Genomic DNA, 27500 nt, shown 5'->3' with positions numbered 1-27500 from the left:
TTTTTGGTGCAATATCTACATAGGTGTATAGAAGCCCATTTCCAGCAACTATCACTCCAGTGTTCTAATGGTACAATGTGTTTGCTCATTGGCTCAGAAGGCTAATTGATGATTAGAAAACCCTTGTGCAATCATGTTCACACATCTGAAATTTTTTTAGCTCGTTACAGAAGCTACAAAACTGACCTTCCTTTGAGCAGATTGAGTTTCTGGAGCATCACATTTGTGGGGTCAATTAAACGCTCAAAATGGCCAGAAAAAGAGAACTTTCATCTGAATCTCGACAGTCTATTCTTGTTCTCAGAAATGAATGCTATTCCACAAAATTGTTTGGGTGACCCCAAACTTTTGAACGGTAGTATATATATATATATATATATATATATATACATATATATATATATATATATATATATATATATATATATATATATATATATATATATATGTATGTATATGAATTGACACCACGAAACACCTTAAATATATATGTATTATCGATTATTTAACTGTTGAACTAAAAAAAAAAAAAGTGTCATTATTTCCCCTTAAACTTGTTTGATTCCCACCATCACCCACTTCCAGGTTGACTGACCATGTGACCACTGACGTCACGGCTATGTGTTTTGTGACCACAGGCGACATAGCCGTGACGTCAGGGGTCACATGGTCAGTCAACCAGGAAGTGGGTGATGGCGGGAATCAAACAAGTTTAGGGTGAAATAAAGACGACATATTTTTTTTTTTTAGTTTAACAGTTAATTTAATAATGCAGCCACGTAGAACATTTAAGGTGTTTTATCTATATAAACATAATAGTAAAACTATGGTTTAAGTTGTAAAGTGAAATGTTGGTGCGCGTTAGCAGTTGTTGTGTGAGGCATGAGCAGCAGCTGTAATGAAGAAGTGTGTTGGTGCTCGTAAAAGAGGACTGCGATGGCGGCTGAGTGTGGAGAACACACCCCCAGCCCTCTCAGCACAAATGGACCCACTTCATCGCAACCCAACTCTTCTGCCGCCGCGCACACGTGCCAACGGACAGTTTGGAGCGGACACTTGAAATGTGCCAGACGAGAGCAGACGCTTTCACTTTTGTCCAATTAAAAAGTCTCCACGCACCTCCTCGCATGTGAACGTCCACCGAGGTCTCCCGGCGCCCTCCACGCCCGCGCTGGTGATGCCATGCCGCGGGGTCACGACGGCGGCGACGAGAGCGCTGGTGGTGTCGGTGGACTCTGGCTGAAGACGACTTCCCCGGGACGCCTGGCGCGGAACTTCCCCCTCAGGGATGTCGAGTGCGGCCAGAGGATGATGAACAACGCGGTGCGGATCGGGGACGGGCTGGGGCCGCCCGGTGCCGACATGAAGCAGGGCGCCCGGCTCAGCCTGCTGGGCAAGCCGCTGACGTACAGCGCGCAGGGCGGCCGCAGGAACGCGCGCTACCGCTGGCTCCAGAACTACCTGTACAACGTCCTGGAAAGACCCAGGGAGTGGGCGTTCGTCTACCACGCCTTTGTGTGAGTGCACTTTTTGTCTATATTCAACACTAAAACAATGACACACTTGTGTTATGTCCACTTTAACAAACAACCAGGGCCGGTTGTAGGAGGTGAACTTTAGGGGCGCTCAACCCACAATCATGTTAAAATACTCTTCGGTTTATTTTGCTTCAGACATCCCTAACAAGTTCCAAAAAATATTCTGCACAAATCAACATGTCTGAAAAGGAGTAGGAAGAAGCAGAGTGTATTTATTCATTTACACCATATATTTAACAATATTGCGCTTGCCTACATTTTTCCATTTAGTGAACCATTTATCTTCGGTTCACTTGATGTGTGAGGAAGGAAAGGAAGGTGTCGAAACAGTTCATGCAATGTTAAGGAAAAGAGGAAATAAGGAATAATAGTAAATAAATAATGAATATGTTGAACTAATTAGTTAATTGCTTAATTGGTTCTGTTGCTCCACTCCTATCAATGTCGCCCATTGAAGTTGTTTGATAGAAGGGTTGTTCTGATAAGGGTTTTATGCTGCTGATATTGATCCTCCATGAGTATGATCGGCCGATACCGATCACATTTATTAGGCAAAACCAACTTTTCTTACCTCGCAGCAGGCACAAGACATTGAAACAACGTTGAGAACTTGTTGAATTAGGTCCTGACATTGAGCAACTCAAACAATAACGTTGAAACAACATGCGTTTTGACAATGTTTAATCAATGTTGGGTTCTGACGTTGGTCATTTCCCAACCAAAATTCTACAACAAAAATACAATGTTGAAACTGGAAAGACCCAGGGAGTCTACCACGCTTTTGTGTGAGTACACGTTTTTCTATCTTTGACACTAAAACAATAACACACTTGTGTTATGTCCACTTTAACAAACAATCAGGGCCGGTTGTAGGAGGTGAACTATAGGGGCGCTCGGCCCCCAATCATGTTAAAATACTATTCGGTTTATTTTGCTTCAGACATCCCTAACAAGTTCCGTGAAACATTTTGCAAAAGTCAACATGTCTGAAAAGGAGTAGGAAGAAGCAGAGTGTATTTAGTAATTTACACCATATATTTTACATGTTGAGACTAACAATATTGCGCTTGCCTACATTTTTCCATTTAGTGAACCATTTATCTTTGGTTCACTTGATGTGTGAGGAAGGAAAGGAAGGTGTCGAAACAGTTCATGCAATGTTAAGGAAAAGAGGAAATAAGGAATAATAGTCAGGAAATAATGAATATGTTAAACTAATTAGTTAATTGCTTCAATCAATCAATCAATCTATGTTTATTTATATAGCCCTAAATCACAAGTGTCTCAAAGGGCTGCACAAGCCACAACGACATCCTCGGTACAGAGCCCACATACAGAGCCCACATTGCTTAATTGTTTCTGTTGCTCCACTCCTATCAATGTCGCCCATTGAAGTTGTTTGATAGAAGGGTTGTTCTGATAAGGGTTTTATGCTGCTGATATTGCTCATCCATGAGTATGATCGGTCGATACTGATACCGATCACATTTATTAAGCGAAACCAACTTTTCTTACCTCGCAGCAGGCACAAGACATTGAAACAACGTTGAGAACTTGTTGAATTAGGTCCTGACGTTGAGCAACTCAAACAATAACATTGAAACAACATGCGTTTTGACAATGTTTAATCAATGTTGGGTTCTGACGTTGATTTGACCATTGACATTTGGTCATTTCCCAACCAAAATTCTACAACAAAAATACAATGTTGAAACTGGAAAGACCCAGGGAGTCTACCACGCTTTTGTGTGAGTACACTTTTTTCTATCTTTGACACTAAAACAATAACACACTTGTGTTATGTCCACTTTAACAAACAACCAGGGCCGGTTGTAGGAGGTGAACTTTAGGGGCGCTCGGCCCCCAATCATGTTAAAATACTATTCGGTTTATTTTGCTTCAGACACCCCTAACAAGTTCCACGAAACATTTTGCACAAGTCAACATGTCTGAAAAAGAGTAGGAAGAAGCAGAGTGTATTTAGTCATTTACACCATATATTTTACATGTTGAGACTAACAATATTGCGCTTGCCTACATTTTTCCATTTAGTGAACCATTTATCTTTGGTTCACTGGAAGGAAGTTGTCAGAACAGTTCATGCAATGTTAAGGAAATGAAGAAATAATGAATATGTTAAACTAATGAGTTAATTGCTTAATTGGTTCTGTTGCTCCACTCCTATCAATGTCGCCCATTGAAGTTGTTTGATAGAAGGGTTGTTCTGATAAGGGTTTTATGCTGCTGATATTGATCATCCATGAGTATGATCGGCCGATACTGATACCGATCACATTTATTAAGCGAAACCGGCTTTTCTTACCTCGCAGCAGGCACAAGAGATTGAAACAACGTTGAGAACTTGTTGAATTAGGTCCTGACGTTGAGCAACTCAAACAATAACGTTGAAACAACATGCTTTTTGACAACGTTTAATCCATGTTGGGTTCTGACGTTGATTTGACCATTGACATTTGGTCATTTCCCAACCAAAATTGTACAACAAAAATACAATGTTGAAACTGGAAAGACCCTGGGAGTCTACCACGCTTTTGTGTGAGTACACTTTTTACTATCTTTGACACTAAAACAATAACACACTTGTTTTATGTCCACTTTAACAAACAACCAGGGCCGGTTGTAGGAGGTGAACTTTAGGGGCGCTCGGCCCCCAATCATGTTAAAATACTATTCGGTTTATTTTCTTCAGACATCCCTAACAAGTTCCACGAAACATTTTGCACAAGTCAACATGTCTGAAAAGGAGTAGGAAGAAGCAGAGTGTATTTAGTCATTTACACCATATATTTCACATGTTGAGACTAACAATTTTGCACTTGCCTACATTTTTCCATTTAGTGAACCATTTATCTTTGGTTCACTTGATGTGTGAGGAAGGAAAGGAAGGTGTTGGAACAGTTCATGCAATGTTAAGGAAAGGAAGAAATAATGAATATGTTAAACTAATTAGTTAATTGCTTAATTGGTTCTGTTGCTCCACTCCTATCAATGTCACCCATTGAAGTTGTTTGATAGAAGGGTTGTTCTGATAAGGGTTTTATGCTGCTGATATTGATCATCCATGAGTATGATCGGCCGATACTGATACCGATCACATTTATTAAGCGAAACCAGCTTTTCTTACCTCGCAGCAGGCACAAGAGATTGAAACAACGTTGACAACTTGTTGAATTAGGTCCTGACATTGAGCAACTCAAACAATAATGTTGAAACAACATGCGTTTTGACAATGTTTAATCAATGTTGGGTTCTGACTAGGGATGATGTTTGATAAGAAATTATCGAGTTCGAGTCTATTATTGAATCGTCTTATCGAACCGATTCCTTATCGATTCTCTTATCGAGTCCAGATAGGTTGTTGTATATGGAAAAAAACACACAATATTTGGTTTAACAAAAGCTCACTTTTATTATATAAGAAAACAATTTAATCTAAAAAATAAATAAACTTTGAGTGTTGCCCCCCTAAAAAAATAAAATAAATAAATATTGACTGTTGTTACCCAAAGTATATTAAGTGGGAATTTTCAGAAAAACAAATATATACAGTAACACAAAAACAACCTGTCTCTGTGATCACTATAGGTGTATAAATAATATAGTGTTAAATAAAATCAGTCCCTTGGGCACAAAACTGGAAATAATACAGCTCTCCAAAAAGTGCAATTCTTCTGCTATTTGACATAACTGTTTGTTATGATGCTTTGACATTTTTGCACTTTATTTCTTTATTGAAAGAAAATTCTATGAAGAGAAAAGTTGTTTGCAAATGTGGTTACAATGCTAAAAAATGAAAAGTTAAAGCTAAAAAAAGAAATACACTTTATTGACTTAACATTATTTCTTTATAGGGGGAAAGATGTTATGAGCTAGGGAATATAACAACTACACTACCCATCATGCAACGGGAGTGACGAGCATGCGCGGTAGCCCCGAAAAGTGTTGTTGCATGTCGTCGCCCGTGAAAGTAAACGTCAAGAACTCAGCCAACACGCCTCGTCTGCATTATTTATAATTAGACAGACAACACATATACAGTGTGATTTTGTTTTGTTTACAAGGAAAGAAAAACAAAAGTTGAAAAAGGGAGATCATGTCATTGTCATATATGTATGTGCTGCGGTTGCTATAAGAACGTTGCGACAGCTGCCGTAAAGGAGGTGCGTTGCTAGCCTGGTTGCCATGTTTCCGGTGGGTCGTAGAAGTGTTCTTCATGTGTTTGTACCCTGCTCAAATCTCTCAGTAAAGTTATTCATTGGATTATACCTTTTGTTTTGAACTTTATTACACCTTGGAGCACTTTTTCCCGTCCATTTTTTTCCTGCTTTCGCTATCTGCGCCTAATGACTGAGCTACGTGACTGATTTCTTGTGATGTCACACGGAGCATTTCTGGTCGGGACGGGATTCGTTCCGAGGGGTTCGAATAAAGAACCAACTCTTTTTCTTTACTATAGTGGTCTCGATAACAGGTACCGGTTCTCAAAAAGGGATTCGAGTCGGAGAACTCGGTTCTTTTCTTATCGAACAACCGGGAAAACCGGTTTCGAGTATCATCCCTAGTTCTGACGTTGATTTGACCATTGAAATTTGGTCATTTCCCGACCAAAATTCTACAACAAAAATACAATGTTGAAACTGGAAAGACCCAGAGAATGGGCGTTTGTCTACCACGCTTTTGTGTGAGTGCACTTTTTGTCTATATTCAACACTAAAACAATAACACACTTGTGTTATGTCCACTTTAACAAACAACCAGGGCCGGTTGTAGGAGGTGAACTTTAGGGGCGCTCAACCCCCAATCATGTTAAAATACTCCTCAGTTTATTTTGCTTCAGACATCCCTAACAAGATCCACGAAACATTTTGTACAAGTCAACATGTCTGAAAAGGAGTAGGAAGATGCAGAGTGTATTTATTCATTTACACCATATATTTAACAATATTGCGCTTGCCTACATTTTTCCATTTAGTGAACCATTTATTTTTGGTTCACTTGATGTGTGAGGAAGGAAAGAAAGGTGTCGAAACAGTTCATGCAATGTTAAGGAAAAGAGGAAATAAGGAATAATAGTCAGGAAATAATGAATATGTTAAACTAATTTGTTAATTGCTTCAATCAATCAATCAATCTATGTTTATTTATATAGCCCTAAATCACAAGTGTCTCAAAGGGCTGCACAAGCCACAACGACATCCTCGGTACAGAGCCCACATACAGAGCCCACATTGCTTAATTGTTTCTGTTGCTCCACTCCTATCAATGTCGCCCATTGAAGTTGTTTGATAGAAGGGTTGTTCTGATAAGGGTTTTATGCTGCTGATATTGCTCATCCATGAGTATGATCGGTCGATACTGATACCGATCACATTTATTAAGCGAAACCAACTTTTCTTACCTCGCAGCAGGCACAAGACATTGAAACAACGTTGAGAACTTGTTGAATTAGGTCCTGACGTTGAGCAACTCAAACAATAACGTTGAAACAACATGCGTTTTGACAATGTTTAATCAATGTTGGGTTCTGACGTTGATTTGACCATTGACATTTGGTCATTTCCCAACCAAAATTCTACAACAAAAATACAATGTTGAAACTGGAAAGACCCAGGGAGTCTACCACGCTTATGTGTGAGTACACTTTTTTTCTATCTTTGACACTAAAACAATAACACACTTGTGTTATGTCCACTTTAACAAACAACCAGGGCCGGTTGTAGGAGGTGAACTTTAGGGGCGCTCGGCCCCCAATCATGTTAAAATACTATTCGGTTTATTTTGCTTTAGACATCCCTAACAAGTTCCACGAAACATTTTGCACAAGTCAACATGTCTGAAAAAGAGTAGGAAGAAGCAGAGTGTATTTATTCATTTACACCATATATTTTACATGTTGAGACTAACAATATTGCACTTGCCTACATTTTTCCATTTAGTGAACCATTTATCTTTGGTTCACTTGATGTGTGAGGAAGGAAAGAAAGGTGTCGAAACAGTTCATGCAATGTTAAGGAAAAGAGGAAATAAGGAATAATAGTCAGGAAATAATGAATATGTTAAACTAATTTGTTAATTGCTTCAATCAATCAATCAATCTATGTTTATTTATATAGCCCTAAATCACAAGTGTCTCAAAGGGCTGCACAAGCCACAACGACATCCTCGGTACAGAGCCCACATACAGAGCCCACATTGCTTAATTGTTTCTGTTGCTCCACTCCTATCAATGTCGCCCATTGAAGTTGTTTGATAGAAGGGTTGTTCTGATAAGGGTTTTATGCTGCTGATATTGCTCATCCATGAGTATGATCGGTCGATACTGATACCGATCACATTTATTAAGCGAAACCAACTTTTCTTACCTCGCAGCAGGCACAAGACATTGAAACAACGTTGAGAACTTGTTGAATTAGGTCCTGACGTTGAGCAACTCAAACAATAACGTTGAAACAACATGCGTTTTGACAATGTTTAATCAATGTTGGGTTCTGACGTTGATTTGACCATTGACATTTGGTCATTTCCCAACCAAAATTCTACAACAAAAATACAATGTTGAAACTGGAAAGACCCAGGGAGTCTACCACGCTTATGTGTGAGTACACTTTTTTTCTATCTTTGACACTAAAACAATAACACACTTGTGTTATGTCCACTTTAACAAACAACCAGGGCCGGTTGTAGGAGGTGAACTTTAGGGGCGCTCGGCCCCCAATCATGTTAAAATACTATTCGGTTTATTTTGCTTTAGACATCCCTAACAAGTTCCACGAAACATTTTGCACAAGTCAACATGTCTGAAAAAGAGTAGGAAGAAGCAGAGTGTATTTATTCATTTACACCATATATTTCACATGTTGAGACTAACAATATTGAGCTTGCCTACATTTTTCCATTTAACTTTGGTTCACTTGATGTGTGAGGAAGGAAAGGAAGGTGTCGAAACAGTTCATGCAATTTTAAGGAAAAGAGGAAATAAGGAATAATAGTCAGGAAATAATGAATATGTTAAACTAATTAGTTAATTGCTTAATTGGTTCTGTTGCTCCACTCCTATCAATGTCATTGAAGTTGTTTGATAGAAGGGTCCTCTGATAAGGGTTTTATGCTGCTGATATTGATCATCCATGAGTATGATCGGTCGATACTGATACCGATCACATTTATTAAGCGAAACCAACTTTTCTTACCTCGCAGCATGCACAAGACATTGAAACAATGTTGAGAACTTGTTGAATTAGGTCCTGATGTTGAGCAACTCAAACAATAACGTTGAAACAACATGCTTTTTGACAATGTTTAATCAATGTTTGGTTCTGACGTTGATTTGACCATTGACATTTGGTCATTTCCCAACCAAAATTCTACAACAAAAATACAATGTTGAAGCTGGAAACACCCAGAGAGTGGACGTTCGTCTACCACGCTTTTGTGTGAGTACACTTTTTTCTATCCTTGACACTAAAACAATAACACACTTGTGTTATGTCCACTTTAACAAACAACCAGGGCCGGTTGTAGGAGGTGAACTTTAGGGGCGCTCGGCCCCCAATCATGTTAAAATACTATTCGGTTTATTTTCTTCAGACATCCCTAACAAGTTCCACGAAACATTTTGCACAAGTCAACATGTCTGAAAAGGATTAGGAAGAAGCAGAGTGTATTTAGTCATTTACACCATATATTTTACATGTTGAGACTAACAATATTGCACCTGCCTACATTTTCCCATTTAACTTTGGTTCACTTGATGTGTGAGGAAGGAAAAGAAGGTGTCGAAACAGTTCATGCAATGTTAAGGAAAAGAGGAAATAAGGAATAATAGTCAGGAAATAATGAATATGTTAAACTAATTAGTTAATTGCTTAATTGGTTCTGTTGCTCCACTCCTATCAATGTCGCCCATTGAAGTTGTTTGATAGAAGGGTTGTTCTGATAGTGGTTGTTTTGTTTCCCCAATATATGAATCAGTGCATTCATCATTACACTGGATAGCATACACCAGATTGTTTTTGTGGGTGTGGGGTGTCCGGTCTTTAGGATGCACAAGTCTCTGTCTCAGGGTGTTGCCTGGTTTGAAGTGTACTGGGATGCTTTGTTGGTTAAAAAGTCTTCTGAGTTTCTCAGATAGAGTTGTGTCTTTCATTTTCCTTGTGGATGAGGAGGATGACATATTTGACAACAAGTGCTTCTCCTTCTTCCAGTCCTCCGTTTGATGTTAGATGTTGCAGTTGGCGCTTCGAGTGTCTTGAATATCCTCCTGCTTCCTTAAGCCGAGGGCTTCCTTGGCGATGTCAGCGATGCGTTTTTGTCAGATGATGACTCCTGCCAGAAATTGGAATGCATGCATCGATGTTGTTGACATCCACCCCCTTTTTATTGCAGAAAGTTGGCCACCTGTTGCTCTGCTCTGGTTCCCCTCCTCTGATCTCCCTGGCGTTAGGCCTGCCTGTGATGTGGAGCCCACTCATAATCACATTGTTCATGCATGTGTTCTGCTCCCAATCATCAATTTTACACATCGTTTACAATTAAATGGGATCCTTTTCATCATTTTGCTTCTTTAAAGCATCCGTTTTTTTCTTCCAGTCTGTCCATTTGTTTGTGAAGTGATGCATGTTTATCATTCTTTGTTTGTGAACATTTCACGTCATAATTGACAGTGCCGTTTCTCAGACAGTGCAGATGCAGTGTTGAATGCACACCTTTGTGGTGTGCCGTAAATTCCCGACTATAAGCCGCAACATTTTTCCTACACTTTGAACCCTGCGGTTTATAAAACAGTGCTGCTATTTTAAGGAAACTATTTTGAAGTGATGCATGTTTATCATTCTTTGTTTGTGAACATTTCATGTCATAATTGACAGTGCCGTTTCTCAGACAGCGCAGATGCAGTGTTGAATGCACACCTTTGTGGTGTGCCGTAAATTCCTGACTATAAGCCGCAACATTTTTCCTACACTTTGAACAATGCGGTTTATAAAACAGTGCGGCTATTTTAAGGAAACTATTTGCTACAATGCAAAAAGTTTTAAAAAACTCAGGCAAACACACTCAAAAGGGGTGTTGTTGTTTGTGCTATGGCGCTATCTTTGGGACGAGTTCACTCACTGCATGTGCTGCAGTGTCCTGACATTTAGAGCTTTCAACCGGAAGTAGAAGTGCCGTTTTGTCTAGTAACGTTTCTACTCGTATGGATTCTTCATTCATCACTTCAAGCTAAGTTTTACAATACAACTAAAACAATTCTTCCTTACAAAACCGTCCCTTGTGTGTAGGAGTGTTTTCATGTATATTTGTACGTGCTATCGTAATGTAATCAAGGTAGCGCAGTTAGCATTAGCGAATATACTAGCACGTTTACGAGTGCCTGTGTTAGTATTATTAACCTCAAATGGCATTCTGTTTGTATTATTTCAGTTTCACAAATTCCTCAGTAAATTCACCAAAACGTCACCGTGGAGTTATTGAGTCTGTTTAGCTGATTGGAGAGCTAGCTTCTGCAGCTAGTGGATCGATGACGATGACTTCTGTTTTGTTTGATCAGCCCTTTTACTGCCGTGTTACACACACCGTTTGGAAACAATTAAGGTATGTAAATAAACATTTACAAATGTTTTCTGTATAAATAACTAATTTCAAAACTTATATGTCTGCGGTTTAAGGTCTGGTGCGGCTAATATATAGATATTTTTTTCTTCTAAAATTTAGTGGGTGCAGCCTATATCCTGGTGTGCTTTATAGTCCGGAAAATATGATAGTTATATTTTGCGTTTCTTTTCATGCTCATGCTCTGGTGCTTTCTTTTGCATTCTCACCCGCGGTTGACTGTTTCTCCTAAGGTGGTACTCTTGTTTTTTTACACACTGCTTGGTACCTTATAATAAAGGAATTGCACACCACCTGCCTTCTCTGCATCCTGGGATTACGCAATCAACCGCAACCATGCGGTATTTATTGATTGATTGATTGATTGATTGAGACTTTTATTAGTAGGTTGCACAGTGAAGTACATATTCCGTACAATTGACCACTAAATGGTAACACCCGAATAAGTTTTTCAACTTGTTTAAGTCGGGGTCCACTTAAATTGATTCATGATACAGATATATACTATCATATATACTATCATCATAATACAGTCATCACACAAGATAATCACATTGAATTATTTACATTATTTACAATCAGGAGTGTGGAGGGGGGGTGGGGTGGGGGGGTGGTGATATGGACATCAAGTAGTGGACATAGAGAGAGAGAGAGAGAGAGAGAGAGATCAGAAGGCATAAGAAAAAGAATCTGCATTTGATTGTTTACATTTGATTATTAGCAATCCGGGGAGGGTGTTAGTTTAGGGTTGTAGCTGCCTGGAGGTGAACTTTTATAGCGGTTTTGAAGGAGGATAGAGATGCCCTTTCTTTTATACCTGTTGGGAGCGCATTCCACATTGATGTGGCATAGAAAGAGAATGAGTTAAGACCTTTGTTAGTTCGGAATCTGGGTTTAACGTGGTTAGTGGAGCACCCCCTGGTGTTGTGGTTATGGCGGTCATTTACGTTAAGGAAGTAGTTTGACATGTACTTCGGTATCAGGGAGGTGTAGCGGATTTTATAGACTAGGCTCAGTGCAAGTTGTTTAACTCTGTCCTCCACCTTGAGCCAGCCCACTTTAGAGAAGTGGGTAGGAGTGAGGTGGGATCTGGGGTGGAGGTCTAGAAGTAACGTGACTAGCTTGTTCTGAGATGTTTGGAGTTTAGATTTGAGGGTTTTGGAGGTGCTAGGGTACCAGGAGGTGCATGCGTAATCGAAAAAGGGTTGAACGAGAGTTCCCGCCAGAATCCTCAAGGTGCTTTTGTTGACCAGAGAGGAAATTCTGTAGAGAAATCTCGTTCGTTGGTTAACCTTTTTGATTATCTTGGTTGCCATTTTATCACAGGAAAGGTTAGCCTCTAGAATGGAACCTAGGTAGGTGACCTCATCTTTCCTGGTGATGACACTGTCACCTACTTTTATGGTGAAGTGATTGACTCTCTTAAGTTTGATGTGGGACCCAAACAGGATGGATTCTGTTTTACCCAAGTGGATGGATAGCTTATTGCATGAGAGAAAGCTACAAATTGAGAATACATGCAAACTGTTCAATCTGAAAATAAATACGGGGGTGGGAATATTTGGGCACCTTATGATTTGATTTTTGCCGTGACTATTCGATTCACAAATCCATTCTCAAATCAAAATGATTCTCACTGATATGTTATTTTGGTATTTGAATTATGATGAATCAAAAAACAAGTTACAGGTTACAAAAGTTCATCTTGGCTGCTGACGTAAGACTTATATGTGCAGTGTTGGCCTAAAAATCCATCCATCCATCCATTTTCTACCGCTAGTCCCTTTCGGGTTTGCGGGGGGTGTTGTTGCCTATCTCAGCTGCATTCGGGCGGAAGGCGGGGTACACCCTGGACAAGTCACCACCTCATCGCAGGGCCAACACAGATAGACAGACAACATTCACACTCACATTCGCCGACTTTTTAAAAACTTATTTTGAAAGTTTCATTTACAAAAATTACAGAATGTTAATCCATGTAATAAAAGAAAATATAGCAGCTCCAGCTTTACAATACTTCCAGAAATTTACAAGGCAATTAGGAAGACATACAAACACAATACTTATTAATACACTACGGTACTAAAAAAAAAAGAAAAACAAAACTTAAAAAAGGAAGCAGTATCAACACTGATGATAAGATCAATAAAAGTGTAATGTTTTTAAATCCCCAAATTCGTTATCTGGGGGGAATAAGGTGTGATTAAAAAAAAAAAAGATTGTCATAAACGATGAATCGATTTAGAATTGGAATAATTAAGGGAAAAATTGTCATTTGGATGTGATTTGATTATTTTTTAGCCCCCCTAGTATGTGTGTTGTTTGCAGCTTGTTGTGTTGTCGTTTGCAGTGATTCTTGATTTGCACAAAAAGTTTGCACATCAATAAAAAAAATTGTTATTCAACAGTTTTGTTTATATATTTTAGTTTTTAATTACATAGCTCTTTGGTGTCCCCATGTCCTGAACAGCCCATTAGCATCCTCTGTCGTGACTCGTTCAGGTGTGGCACAGTCCAACTTCATCAACATATTTTCCTCCGGTTTATGAGATAAATGTACATTAAAAGTAAACTTACGTTTCTGAATGATTAGTTCCTGTGCCAACGACAGTGGCAAGATGTTGCGGTCGTAATGGCTCCCGAACGCACAAGAAGGGAAATAGCTCGTCTGACTGCAGTCGTTGCTCACTTAGGAGACACTGCCCCTTAGCGTTCCGGAAGAGAATTGCAAGTAATGCGTCAGCCCGCGCGCAAGAGCTTTAAACGAATCAAGGCGCTGCCAGCCACGTGACGCGAGAGCCAATTTCAGCCTAAACACCTTCCTACTGGTCAGATATAATGGTGGTAATGTATATGGATAGGATGCCGAGTAAGCTTTTCTTTGCAGTTCTCGTTGGTGGGTTAAAAATGTGTAAAATAACAGCCTCCACCAAGGCTTAAACTTTCATCGAATGGACTGAACGGTGACAAAACTAAAAGACTGGGGACTGGTGAAGGATGGTCTCTGGGAGAGTATCTTCTGTTGGGGGAGAGAACGTTCTTGACAAAGCGTCAGATTTTCTTTTGAGTGAACCAGGGTGAAAGGTGATAAAGAAGTCAAGCCTTGTGAGGAATAGGGGACCACCGAGACTGGCGGGGATTGAGATGTTGGGCAGAGCGGAGGTAGGCTAGGTTCCGATGATCCCTATAAATGATAAAGGTGTGTTTGGCACCCTCCAGCCAGTGCCTCCATTCTGGTAGGGCGAGGACCACTGCCAGAAGCTCTCAGTTCCCGATATCATAGTTCCTTTCTGCAGGTGAAACGTGTTTGGAGAAGGCGGCGCACTGTTGCAGCGTCTGATCGGAACTGGAATGCTGGGACAAAACAGCTCCTACCTCGGTGTCAGATGCGTCTACTTCGACAAAAAGTTGGAGATCAGGATTAGAGTGAACTAACACTGGAGCGAAGGTAAAAAGGATTTAAGGTGTCGAAAAGCCTGGTCAGCCTCCGAAGACCACACAAAAGGAACCTTAAAGGACATTAATCTATTTAAAGGTTGAGCTACTTTACTGAAGTCTCTAATAAAATGTTGGTAAAAGTCTGCAAACCCCAGAAACCTTTGCAGCAGCTTCCTGGAGGACGACGTTGGCCAGTCTACCAAAGATTGGACCTTAGCTAGGTCTGGCTTAACCTGCCCCCTCTCCACAATCAACCCCAAAAACGACACTGGGAGAATGAAAAGTGCACTTTTTGGGGCTGAACAAATCGGTTTTTCCAAAAGTCTCTGCAAGACCAAACAGACTTGCTGATGGTGTAGTTCAATGGAGCTTGAAAAGATAAGTATGTCATCCAAATAGACTGCCACAAAATGGCCTACCTTGTCGCGGAGAACATCATTATTTAAACACTGAAAGACACCAGGAGAATTTGACGCAATACTCAAAGTGGCCAAGAGGGGTGTTAAAAGCTTTCTTCCATTCATCGCCTTCACAAATACGCACGAGGTGATACGCGTTACGTAAATCCAGTTTAGTAAATACTACTGCACCATGCAGAAGAGCAAGCGAAGACTCCAGCAGTGGAAGAGGGTATTTATTTTTAACAGTAATTTTGTTAAGGGCGCGGTAGTCTATACCCACCATCCTTCTTCTTAACAAAAAAGAACCCAGTTGCCACAGGAGCAGAAGAGGAACGAATGTGTCCAGCGGCGAGAGAAGAGGAGATATACTCCTCCATCCCACGCTGTTCGGGACGGAAAATATTATACAACCGCGAAGCAGATAGTGGAGACCCTGGAAGGAGGTCAATGGCACAGTCGTACAGGCCGTGGGGGGGTAGCGACATCTTTACAAAAAACATTACTAAGCGAATGATATTCTTCAGGAATCAATGAAAGATCAGTGGGCTGTTGAATTGGAAGAACGACAGGACTAGTAGGAGACGAAGCGGAGCACAGACATTGACCATGACAAAAAATCCTTAAATTTGTAATTTTAAGTGTGGTCCAATCTATGCTGGGACAGTGACATCACAACCATGGAAGTCCAAGAACTAAAAGTGCAGAATGAGAAGGCATTATAAAAAAATTGACCTCCTCACAGTGATTACCAGAAATAAGGAGAGATGTGGCGTGTGTCTGATGAGTAATATTAGTCAGGTGGTGCCCGTCAATTGAACTAACATTCTCAATACATTCAAACACCCACAGTAGGAATCTTAAAGGTCTCAACAAGCCCGCTGTCAATAATGTTCTCATCTGCCCCTGAGTCAATTAGTGCCTTAATAGGACAAGGCCCCCCTCATGACAGAGTACCTTCCACTTGGAGTCTTCCCACCAGCGAAAAAGATCCAGATGTCGCCGCAGGAGCAGGTAATCTCTCCCGAGGAAGATCTCTGGTGGAAGCTGAACGGTCCCTAGTAGGGCGCGCAGGACAGCGAGTGATGACGTGGTCCGGAGCTCCACTGTACAGACACAACTGCAACTTCAGCCGACGACGCCTCTCCACTGATGACAGGCGGCTGCCACCCAGCTGCATGGACACGGCCCCCACTACCACCTCCACCGAGGCACCGCAATCAGAAGGCCGAAACGACAGACCCTGAGGTTTGGACTGCGATTGGGTGAACCAGGCAGATGATTGACATCTGGCGGAAAGGAGGATCCACCCCCTTCTGGGCGTGTCGCTCTCGTAGGCGGTTGTCCAAGCGTATTGACAGCGAAATTAGCTCCTCGAGGGTCTGGGTCTGGTCGCGGGCAGCCAGCTCGTCTTGGATGCGGGGGCTAAGACTGGCCAGGAATATTCCTCGCAATGCTCTCTCCCCCCCAGCCACTCTGCGCCGCCAGGATCCGGAAGGAAATTGAGTGGTCGGCTACAGAGGAGGACCCCTGGCAAGGAGCGAGGAGGCGGCTGCCTGCCTCTCGTTTCTTCAAAGGGTGATCAAAAATGCTGCGCAGCTCAGCAGAAAACAGGGGTAGGCTGGAACGAAGTTCTGGTTTGCTCTCACACACCTCTATAGCCCAGCGTGCCACACGGGTGGAGTCCATCATGTACGACTGAGGCTGCTGTGCAAACACTAAGGAGCAGTGGTATAAAAAGTCCCCCTCATATCTGGGCGGATGTGGTATGCTAGACTCTTGGGTAGGAAAACCCGATGTCGAGGCGACGGAGGAACAAGAGGTTCCAGCTGTAAGTTGAGCTGTCTCTGAGCGGGTGATGGAGAAAGATGCGTGTGTGCATTTCCTGCCCAAGCATTGTCAGGTTCGACAATCTGTTCGTGATGGCTTATTTGCTGGCAATGAGTCCTGAGAGCCAGCCAAATAGGATTCTCGTCTGCAGGTTCTATGGATGACTCGGCGATTCTGTCACAATGCTGTGCAACACAGTAGAGAGGAACCCAAGGATGCAGACGGACCGTGAGTAAAACAGTTATTTTACTGAGGAAATGTACTCACAAAAGCAATCCAAACTGTGCGAAAAAGAGAAAGCTAAATGTGCACTGTGGAAAATACAAAAACTACTATATACAAAAATAAACTAAACTTGGGTTGGAGTAGCAAGACGTGCAAACTACAAAAACAACACCAAGCTGGATGGCACTGGGAATGGCCAAGATAGCAAGTACAAGAATACTCGAAGCATAATCATCTGGCGTGGAGAGCCGAGAAGTGGAATCGCCGAGTGCCATCCAGCTGTCAAGGTGCTGCTTAAGTAGCCCTAGGGATAATTGGAAGCAGCTGTGCACGTCTCACAACTCCGCCCACAAGGGGAACACAGGAACTCGAGGACGAAGGATAAATGTAGTAAGTGCAAGGTGAACTGCACCAAAAGAGGAAAACTGAAAATACAAACCACAAGGTGGCAGCAGGCGGTGACTGAAGCAAGTACTGTATATTACAAGGCAAAGAATGTGAAATGTGAATTGTGAAACAAAGGAAATAGACCGAGAGGAAGTGACTACCACTACAAAATAAAATAAAAGTCGCAACACCTTTAAAAAATAAGTGTTTTTTTAACGTGAAAGTAAATGAAAGTAATATAATACATGAATGGATGCATATAGTGTAATATATTTGGGAGGGTTGTAATCTTTCCATCAGCGTGGATCTACGGGAGCTTTATTTTTCAACTCAAATGTAAGCAAATGCGCCAACAGCGTCAATTCCGGTCCTTTAAATTGCCATTTCTTCGGAATCAAAATATACAGTCAATTTATTACATATAGCCTATTATTCGCACACTATTGACAAGTGATGCACCGAAAATTCGGTCGTCAATCAATCAATCAATCAATGTTTATTTATATAGCCCAAAACCACGAGTTTCTCAAAGGGCTGCAGAAGCCACAACGACATCCTCGGCTCAGATCCCACATCCGAGCAAGGAAAAACTCAACCCAATGGGACAATGAGAAACCTTTAGTTTCTTATTTCGTCTGAAATAGTGATCACTGCAAACTCCTGCATTCTTTGACTCTGCTCCCCTGTGTGAGCTGCTTTTCTGCGTTCTGCGTTTCGTAAAATTTTGCACTCTTCCCCCCTTTTTGATTACCTCTCGAGGAACTCTGAAGAAATGTTTATCCTTTCCGCGATTTGAACGATTCGTACAGCCGAAAACAACCCAATTATAGGGCTTTTTTCCTTCAAGAAAGGCTTAATGGCGCCTCATGCCCTTTGAGAACAGAGCTAGCTTGACCACCACGCATATTGACGTGAGCCGGGTATGACGTCAGTAATTTCCAAGCAATTGGTGGGTTGCAATCACGTGACCTAGTGGCACATCCGGGCACTTCCGAGTTTCAGGCAATGGTCTAAGTGCCATTATGCTACCGTTTATTTAGCCAAAGATTTGAGCTATATTTGAAAGGTTTAGAGGCAAATATTAAAAGGATCACAGAAAAAATATTTGAAATCGGATAGAGTTGATTTTACACTCTTAAGAAAAATATTTAAAAAAAAAAAAAGACATACCATTTATCATCACCAAGAGGTTACTGCTACCCCACTTCACTTGACACGGTATTAAGAGAAGAAAAGATTGGAGGCACATCATGTATATGCATCTGAGGGGTCCACAAATTAAACATTAATCGGTGAAAGACAAAGTTGAACTTATTTGTGCATCGGTTTTTGATTGATTGATTGAGACTTTTATTAGTAGGTTGCACAGTGAAGTACATATTCCGTACAATTGACCACTAAATGGTAACACCCGAATAAGTTTTTCAACTTGTTTAAGTCGGGGTACGTATTTGATTGAAATAACGAGTGCTGCTGTGATCGTGACGCTAATGAGAAAAAGGATAAGTTTGTTTGCAGTTGATTTCCTGCTACAAATATTAGTCTCATCTACAATTCATGTCTGCAGTTGTTTTTATGATGTAAAGTATATTTTGTCTCATTATTTAGCTATAGATGTCCCTGTTGTTCAGCATGAATCTTTGCTAGCGATATCAAGATTTAGTATATACTGTTGAGCTACGAGAGATTTATTCATCTAGTAAGTTTACTAATACTATTAAGGATATTTTCTTGATGCTAACAAATAGCACGAAGACGCCATAATGTGGTTATCCGCGCCTAATAAAGCACTTGGCTTTCCAGCACAACAACAACTAAACTTTTAGTTTCTGTTATTAATATCGACAACTAAAACACTGTTGATTGGACGAACAATCACAGTATTTATTACTAGGACTTAACGTGACGTTAGTTTATTTGCACAAGCAGGTCTTCCTAGTTATATTTAGGCATAGCAACCACAAAAGAACACAAACTATTGCCATCTCTTGTTTCTTTACGTTTAGTTCTACTCTCAAACACTACTAATATAGTAGAGAATAAACTGGATTGGATCACAGAAATTTCTCAAACAAATCAAATGTTCAAACAAACATTTTACAAAGTGTTCACTGCAGACACAAGCACGGTCCGATTGTATTCCACAAGAGGATGAAAGTGATATTTTTCCTTCGACGTGCTTTCATTTTTTCCTGACTTTATTACCTTTTATGAATTGCTTCTTTCGAGACTCTACGAATGGTATATCCTATCTCTGTATTTGAATGATTGGAACACCGAAGAACAGAAGAGAAATACGACATTTTCTTTTCAAACTTTACACTCCCTCTCTGTTTTAATGCTGCTACGCTCAAGCTGCTTGACCACCGTGTGAATTAAGACGGATGTGACGTCACATACAACCCTCCTAAACATACTTGATTGAGACTTTTATTAGTAGATTGCACAGTACAGTGCATATTCCGAACAATTGACCACTAAATGGTAACACCCGAATAAGATTTTCAACTTATTTAAGTCGGGGTCCACGATAATCAATTCATACTTGCCAACCCTCCCGTTTTTAGCGGGAGACTCCCGGTATTCAGCGCCTCTCCCGATAACCTCCCGGCAGAAATTTTCTCCCGACAAACTCCCGGTATTCAGCCGGAACTGGAGGCCACGCCCCCTCAAGCTCAATGTGGACCAGAGTGGGGACAGCCTGTTCTCACGTCCGCATTCCCACAATATAAACAGCTTGCCTGCCCAATGACGTCATAACATCTATGGCTTTTAGAGAGTAGAGTGCACAACTGCGCACACAACAAGGAGACGAAGCAGAAGAACGAGGAAGTTACAGACATGGCGACGCCGTCGACGAGCAAGATGAAGAAATACGCTTGCAAGTTCCAAAACGAATGGAAACAAGAATTTCAGTTCATCCAGGACAGTTCGAAGGGGAAGGGGTATGTATGTTGCCTGTACATTTTGTAGAACAGACTTCTCCATTTAACACGGTGGCCGAAATGATATACTCATTCATGAACGGAGAAGTTAAAAAGGACAATGCTGCCATCTACTGGATAGCCTCAGGAACACTGAAATTAAAGTATTTATTTTATTTATATGTATAATACAATATATATATATATATATATATATATATATATATATATATATATATATATATATATACTGTGTATATATATATATATATATATATATATATATATATATATATATATATATACTGTGTATATATATATATACTGTATATATATAGCTAGAATTCACTGAAAGTCAAGTATTTCATACATATATATATATGTATGAAATACTTGTTGGTGAATTCTAGCTGTAAATATACTCGCCCTTAACCACGCCCCCCGCCCCAAGTACCTGACTAATTTAGTTCATGGAAACGTAATCGCTTAATTCTACATAAAAATTGTTATAGGTATCGGTCTTGAAAAGCAGGAAGTGATCTGTATTGGTTTGGAAAAAAATAATTAAAGCATCCCGATTCAGAATGTATCAGAGTGGAAACAATGTTGGTCACCCTTGGCTTAAACAAACAACTGTTCTGGAAAAACATAACAGTTATGTCAATAAACGGCCCCAGACACTATTTGAGGGAATCCAATAATTGATGTCAAATGATTGTGGTGGTTGTACACGCACAAACAAGGAAACAGACAGAACAATTGCTGTCAAATAAAAAAAACATTACCTCCCAACTTGCGCTTGGTGGAAGTCATGAAAAAAATCTGCTCATCTCACGGCATTTAGACAATTCCCGAGCGAAGTTGCGCCTCCACAGTGTCCAACATTTGTCTTATGTAAGACTGGAAGCTCCCAGCAGCACATGTGGACGAGAAGGTCAACAAGCTGTCAGCTGCACAGGCTGAACGAAACATTAAGCCTCGCGTGAGCAAGCCGGCACTTCACAGGCCTCAGACTTGGACCGTGGAGCCGCTGTGGGAAAAGGTCTGCAGCGGAGACGCCCCGAGCTCGGTGTGAAAGTTGTCTGATTTGGATTGTGCGTGAGTCTGCGAGGGGAAAAACAACAACATGCACTTTCTATTAAACAATTAGTCAAGTCACGACCGATCGGATTTAGGCCTCGCTGCTTGTAAACATGTCACACATATTTACTGATGTACACTCATACAGTAGTATTAAATTGTGTGCGTGTGTGTGTGTGAGTGTACTGGGAAGTATCATCTCATCCCTCATAGTGTATACCTTCTATACACATTCAATACATTCAGTGCATCCAGGAAGTAATCACACCCCTTCGCTATTCTCACTAGAGATGTCCGATATTCCGATATTGTCCAACTCTTAATTACCGATTTCGATATCAACAGATACCCATATATACAGTCGTGGAATTAACACATTATTATGCCTAATTTTGTTGTGATGCCCCGCTGGATGCATTAAACAATGTAACAAGGTTTTTATAAAATAAATCAACTCAAGTTATGGAAAAAAAAGCCAACATGGCACTGCCATATTTATTATTGAAGTCACAAAGTGCATAGTTTTTTAACATGCCTCAAAACAGCAGCTTGGAATTTGGGACATGCTCTCCCTGAGAGAGCATGAGGAGGTTGAGGTAGGGGAGGCAGCGGGGGGTGTATATTGTAGCGTCCCGGAAGAGTTAGTGCTGCAAGGGGTTCTGGGTATTTGTTCTGTTGTGTTTATGTTGTGTTACGGTGCGGACGTTCTCCCGAAATGTGTTTGTCATTCTTGTTTGGTGTGGGTTCACAGTGTGGCGCATATTTGTAACAGTGTTAAAGTTGTTTATACGGCCACCCTCAGTGTGATCTGTATGGCTGTTGACCAAGTATGCCTTGCATTCACTCGTGTGTGTGAAAAGCCGTAGATATTCTGTGATTGGGCCGGCACGCAAAGGCAGTGCCTTTAAGGTTTATTGGCGCTCTGTACTTCTCCCTACGTCCGTGTACACAGCGGCGTTTTAAAAAGTCATAAATGTTACTTTTTGAAACCGATACCGATAATTTTGAAACCGATACCGATAGTTTCCGATATTATATTTTAAAGCATTTATCGGCCGATATCGGCAGTCTGATAATATCGGCAGTCCGATAATATCGGACATCCCTAATTCTCACTATTAATTATATCACTAACATTTTAACAGTAGATTTACCTTCTATTTTTGCTTCTGTTTTTTAACATAAAAATAATCCAAAAATAATATAAAAAATAAAGTGCAACCAACATCTCTTCTGAGTGAATTAGCAGCAGAGTTATCTGAGAAATTAAGTGCAACCTTTTCAGATTAAATGAGCAGCGGTTTGATCTGCTACTAATCTCATGTTAATTAACACGGAACATCATAAAGTCATAACAAGTTTTGGCAGCACGCGGACCAACTGGCCTGAGGGTGTAATGAAAGAAGCTGGTAAAGTACGTAAAGTGTGACCACTGTTAAAGTCATAAATAAAAATGTTTTTCCTACTTTAAAAAAACAAAAACTTCCGTTTTGTCCGTAGCCTTCTTTGTGTTTTAAAGTTGAGTGGTTATATTATAGTGTTGTGTCGTTTTTATTTTTTGTGTCTTTTGCAATCGTGCTTCAGCTGAAAGTAATGATGTTGTCGTGTGGCTTTTGTGTTAAGTATGACCTTTCCCGACCACTGTAGTTGTACGCCATTTTTGTTTTGACGACGTCACAAATGGGCAGACAGAAAACAGTTAACATCCTTATCATTAAAAGTGCTGAACTTCATATAAAGTCTGCCCTTTTTAAATCCAATGTTTTCTTTTTTTGATTATCAATGTAATCAATATATTGTTTTTTACATCGATGTTTGATTGATACCTATCTTCCAGAAAGCCAACTTGCAGAGCACAGATTGATATATCGTATTTTCTGGACTATAGCGTATATAAGCTTTATCCACTACACTTTAGGGGAAAACATATTTTTCCATATATTAGCTGCACCGGAAATGTAAATGTTTATTTACACACCTTAATTGTTTCTAGACGGTGTCTGTAACACGGCAGTAAAACGACTGATCAAACAAAATAGAAGTCATCATCATGGACCCACTAGCTGCGGAAGCTAGGCCTCCAATCAGACTCTGTAACGCCAGGGTGACGTCTTGGTGAGTTTACTGAGGAATTTGTGAAACTGAAACAATACAAAAAAAATTTGTTGTAAGTTAACAACATTACAGACACTCGTAAACGTGTTAGCATATTATCTAATGCTTGATTACATTAGGATAGCACGTACAAATATGCATGAAAACACTCCTACAGTCATCACACATGGGAAGATTTAGTGGGTAAGAATTGTTTTAGTTATATTTTTAAACTTACAAACGTTGCTTGGAGTGATGAATGAAGAATCCAAACGAGTAGAAAGACTATGGAAGGCTCAAAGATGGAACGTCACTTTCTACTTCCAGTTGAAAGCTCTAAAAAGAAGAACATTTCAGCAGTTGCAGTGACCAAACTCCCATAGCCCAAACAAAAAAAACACTTTTTGCAATATGGCCGTCAACGAAGAAAAGTCCATAGATAAGCCGCAGGGTACAAAGCTTAGGAAAAAAGTAGCAACTTATAGTCCGGAATTTACAGTACTTTATATTTGGGTGTATAAATCGATCTATCGATATTAGGGTTGGGTATCAAGTATCGAGTATCGATTGGAACCGGGACTAACTTTCCGATTCTCCCGGAATCGTTCAAAAGTTTAAATTTCGATTCCTATTTTCGATACCAGTCCGCCGACCGGAAAAAAATATGTCCGCCGAACCGGAAGAAGAAGATGCTGAACACCAACGAAGAAGCGCCCACCGCCGGAAGTGTTAGCATAGCCGAGCGAGTCAGTCAAGCTCAAGCATGGATAGCGGGCGTCGGCGGTCGAAAGTGTGGCTTTACTTTACAAAAAAAAAATGAAATAACCGCAAAATAACAGAGCTCCATATCCATCAAGAAACGAGTGGAGAGAGAGCTGCAGATGTACCAGGACGTTCCACCGATACTTATGTCTGACGACCTTGCTACATGGTGGTGGTCCGGTGGAACCAATAAAAAACTTATCCTTTGCTGTCAGATCTAGCTTTCTCCTATTTATGCGTTCAAGCTTCTTCCACACCCAGCGAACGTGTATTTTCCACAGCAGGAGACACTATCTGTCCAGAACGCTCACGCATCCTGCCTGAGAAGGCGGATATGGTCATTTTCCTAAACAAGAACTGTCTCTGATTTTATACTGTACCTGCTGCTAATCTGGACTGGGTTTTGCAAGTTGTTTCTTATTGTTTATTTGCTTTTCTGCACCAGGTTAGCCCATCAGTGGGAGCACGGTAACATTTTTAAGTACCTGCAGCATCATACACTTGTGTGTGTAAATGTGTTTTCATGAGGTTTCCTGCAGCATCATACACTTGTGTGTAAATGTGTTTTCATGAGGTTTTCAAAAATAAAGCTCTCTTGAGGAAAGTGTACCCCTGGGAAAATGTATTCATAATTTATAATATTTATATTCAAGTTCATAGATTTGATATTTATATTCTAGTTGAAAACAGCCCTGTGAGGAATTTATAGTAAAGTTCATAAAAAGTTAATAGAATTAAAATTTGATGGAGAATGTCAGACTATTTCATTCAGAAAGACTGTAGGTTAGCTAGCTCATTTAAAATATCCTAAACTTTTTTTTGACCCTGCCTCTTAAAAGAACCGGAACCGAGAATCGTAAGGAATCGGAATCGAAACAAAGAATCGGAATTGGAATCGTTCAAATTCAAACGATACCCAACCCTAATCGATATATCGATCCAACGTTACACCCCTAACAGTTATCAATCATAGTTTTAGGATAATTTCTATTTACTGTACTTTTGTACTACAAACCATCTGTAGTTTTACTGTTACGTTTATTGTTACATCTCTCGGCAACACAAAGCGCAGAGTATCTCTATCCCCTGTGCAACTCGACAGTGTCAAAATATAAACATTTTACATTAACTCTTACATGTATAACAACTTAAGGCCTACCATGACTGCTGGTGGAAGTAGTTAACGAGTTCAGTCACGTGATTAAAACGTGGTTGTAAAGTGAACACTTTGTGCGGCCCAGCCTCACTCTGACTCTACCTCCTAAATTGAGATTTAGACCCCTGCTCTAAGCGCAAATTTAAACACAGCCTCAAATCAAAACAATTCCAATATCTGCAATAACACAAAGTTAAAAATGTACATTTTGTTATTGGTAGCCAAAGCTGACGACTTTTACTTTTTCTAAAAATGTGACTCGCTGTGTGCTGACATCCGCCATACACGCTGGATTCTGGAACATATCCATATTTATTAGCTTACCCGTACAACATAGCCTACAGTATATCACATTAGTTGTCTTATAGTAAGTTATGAGTCAGTGCTTAAAGCGAGCATGTCCACGTGCACAAATGTATCAGATTTATCTACTGGATGTCTGAGCGTCAGGAGGAAGCCAAGCTGACAGGAGGAGGGGCCTGGACGCCGGATGTGGACGTTTTTTTTTTTTTTTTTTTCCGCTCAGGCGGTACAGCTGAGGTCGCCAGGGGTTAAGTCGTTACATCTGCTCCCTCCGCCGCCTCCCACATGTGTAGTCTGCATCAGCTGGATGTTGGACATTTCATTGTGTTTTGTAAAGAACACGTGAGAGCTGGTTCTTACGCTCTGAGCAGCCTAAGTTGTTCTCACTGATAATGGATATGAAACACATAGTTTACCATACATCTATCACTATCTATTTATTACTGCACAATGTTGAGGTCAAATTTTTACACCAAGCCTACCTGATTAGGGGTACACAAAAAATCATATTTTACATCTGAATCGCAATTGTCAATTAATTAATCATTTTCAAAAATCGATTTAAAAAAAGATTAATTTATATATATGAATAAATATATTCATATACTGTATATGAATAAATATATATATTTATATATGAATATGTGTGTATATGTATATATATATATATATATATATATATATATATATATATAAAATGTATGTATGAATATATATATAATTTTTGTTTATAATTTTTCCTTTTTTTAAATAGATTTTTTCTAAGATTCAATTAAAATTTTGTTTGACTAAATAAGCGTTTATCGCTTTATAAAACTGTGCATTTGTAAAAAGAAACAGTCAAATTAAATCCCACATTTATTGAATTAATGGAAATGTGTGCAAAACTGGAACATAAGTGCCCTAAAATAAAGGAGCTGGTCGGATCTCTCGGTGAGGTGGCTCGCTGCAGTCAGCCACATTTTAGAACTGTCTGCATTACTTTATCTACAATAAATAAATCGATTACCAATTTTGACGTTTACTAATCGATTTTTATAATCGTCCATGTCCGAATTGCGATGCATCTAAAAATTTCCCCCACATCTAATATGCACATTAATATATATATATATATATATATATATATATATATATATATATATATATATATATATATATATATATATATATATATATATATATATATATATATATATATATATATATATATATATATATATATATGGCCGCATCCGGCCCTTTGTGCGTCCCTGTCCGGCCCGCGTGAGGCCAATTATAAATTACAAAATAAATTTTAAAAAGTATCTATGTCGAGTGTGCAATACAACGGTGCTGCTTTTGTTTTGAAAATCGTTATTTGTATTACTTCCGTGTGGACGTATGCGTGATTGTGAGTGAATGTGAACAACTGCAATTACAAAATAAAGTTGAAAAAACATCTATGTCCTGCGCGCAATACAACTGTGCTGCTTTTATTTTGAAAAGTATTATTTATGGGCGTGTGTCCGTGTGTAACCTGCGAGTGAAGGTGCACATGCAGCGACAAGTGATGCACGGTTTACACCCGAGACGCCAAAAAGAGAAAAGTTGATGAGGAATGCCGTGTTTTCAACAACACATGAACTGCAAAGCAACGTCCCCTCACCTAAGGTGCGTGCCTGCGCAATTGCGCACTGCTCAAGCGTCCGCTGCGCGCAGCAAGTATATGCCGCGCACCAAATCAAATCCCATC

At 40.0% G+C, this 27500-nt stretch overlaps 1 protein-coding gene across 1 annotated transcript in view; it reads left to right on the top strand.

Moving 5' to 3' along the window:
• The first annotated feature begins 742 nt into the window (after positions 1-742).
• Positions 743-27500, top strand: part of kcnq5a (potassium voltage-gated channel, KQT-like subfamily, member 5a) — a 218619-nt gene continuing 191861 nt past the window's right edge. The window contains exon 1 of the mRNA XM_062059509.1: positions 743-1517. Coding sequence (XP_061915493.1) covers positions 1183-1517 — 335 coding nt within the window. The 5' untranslated portion in view covers positions 743-1182. The remainder of the gene's footprint in view (positions 1518-27500) is intronic.

The sequence above is a fragment of the Entelurus aequoreus genome, linkage group LG09, assembly GCF_033978785.1.
Source record: "Entelurus aequoreus isolate RoL-2023_Sb linkage group LG09, RoL_Eaeq_v1.1, whole genome shotgun sequence".
Classification (NCBI taxonomy): Eukaryota; Metazoa; Chordata; class Actinopteri; order Syngnathiformes; family Syngnathidae; genus Entelurus; species Entelurus aequoreus.
Note: the sequence above shows the minus strand (reverse complement) of the source record. Positions and strands in the feature narration are given on the sequence as shown.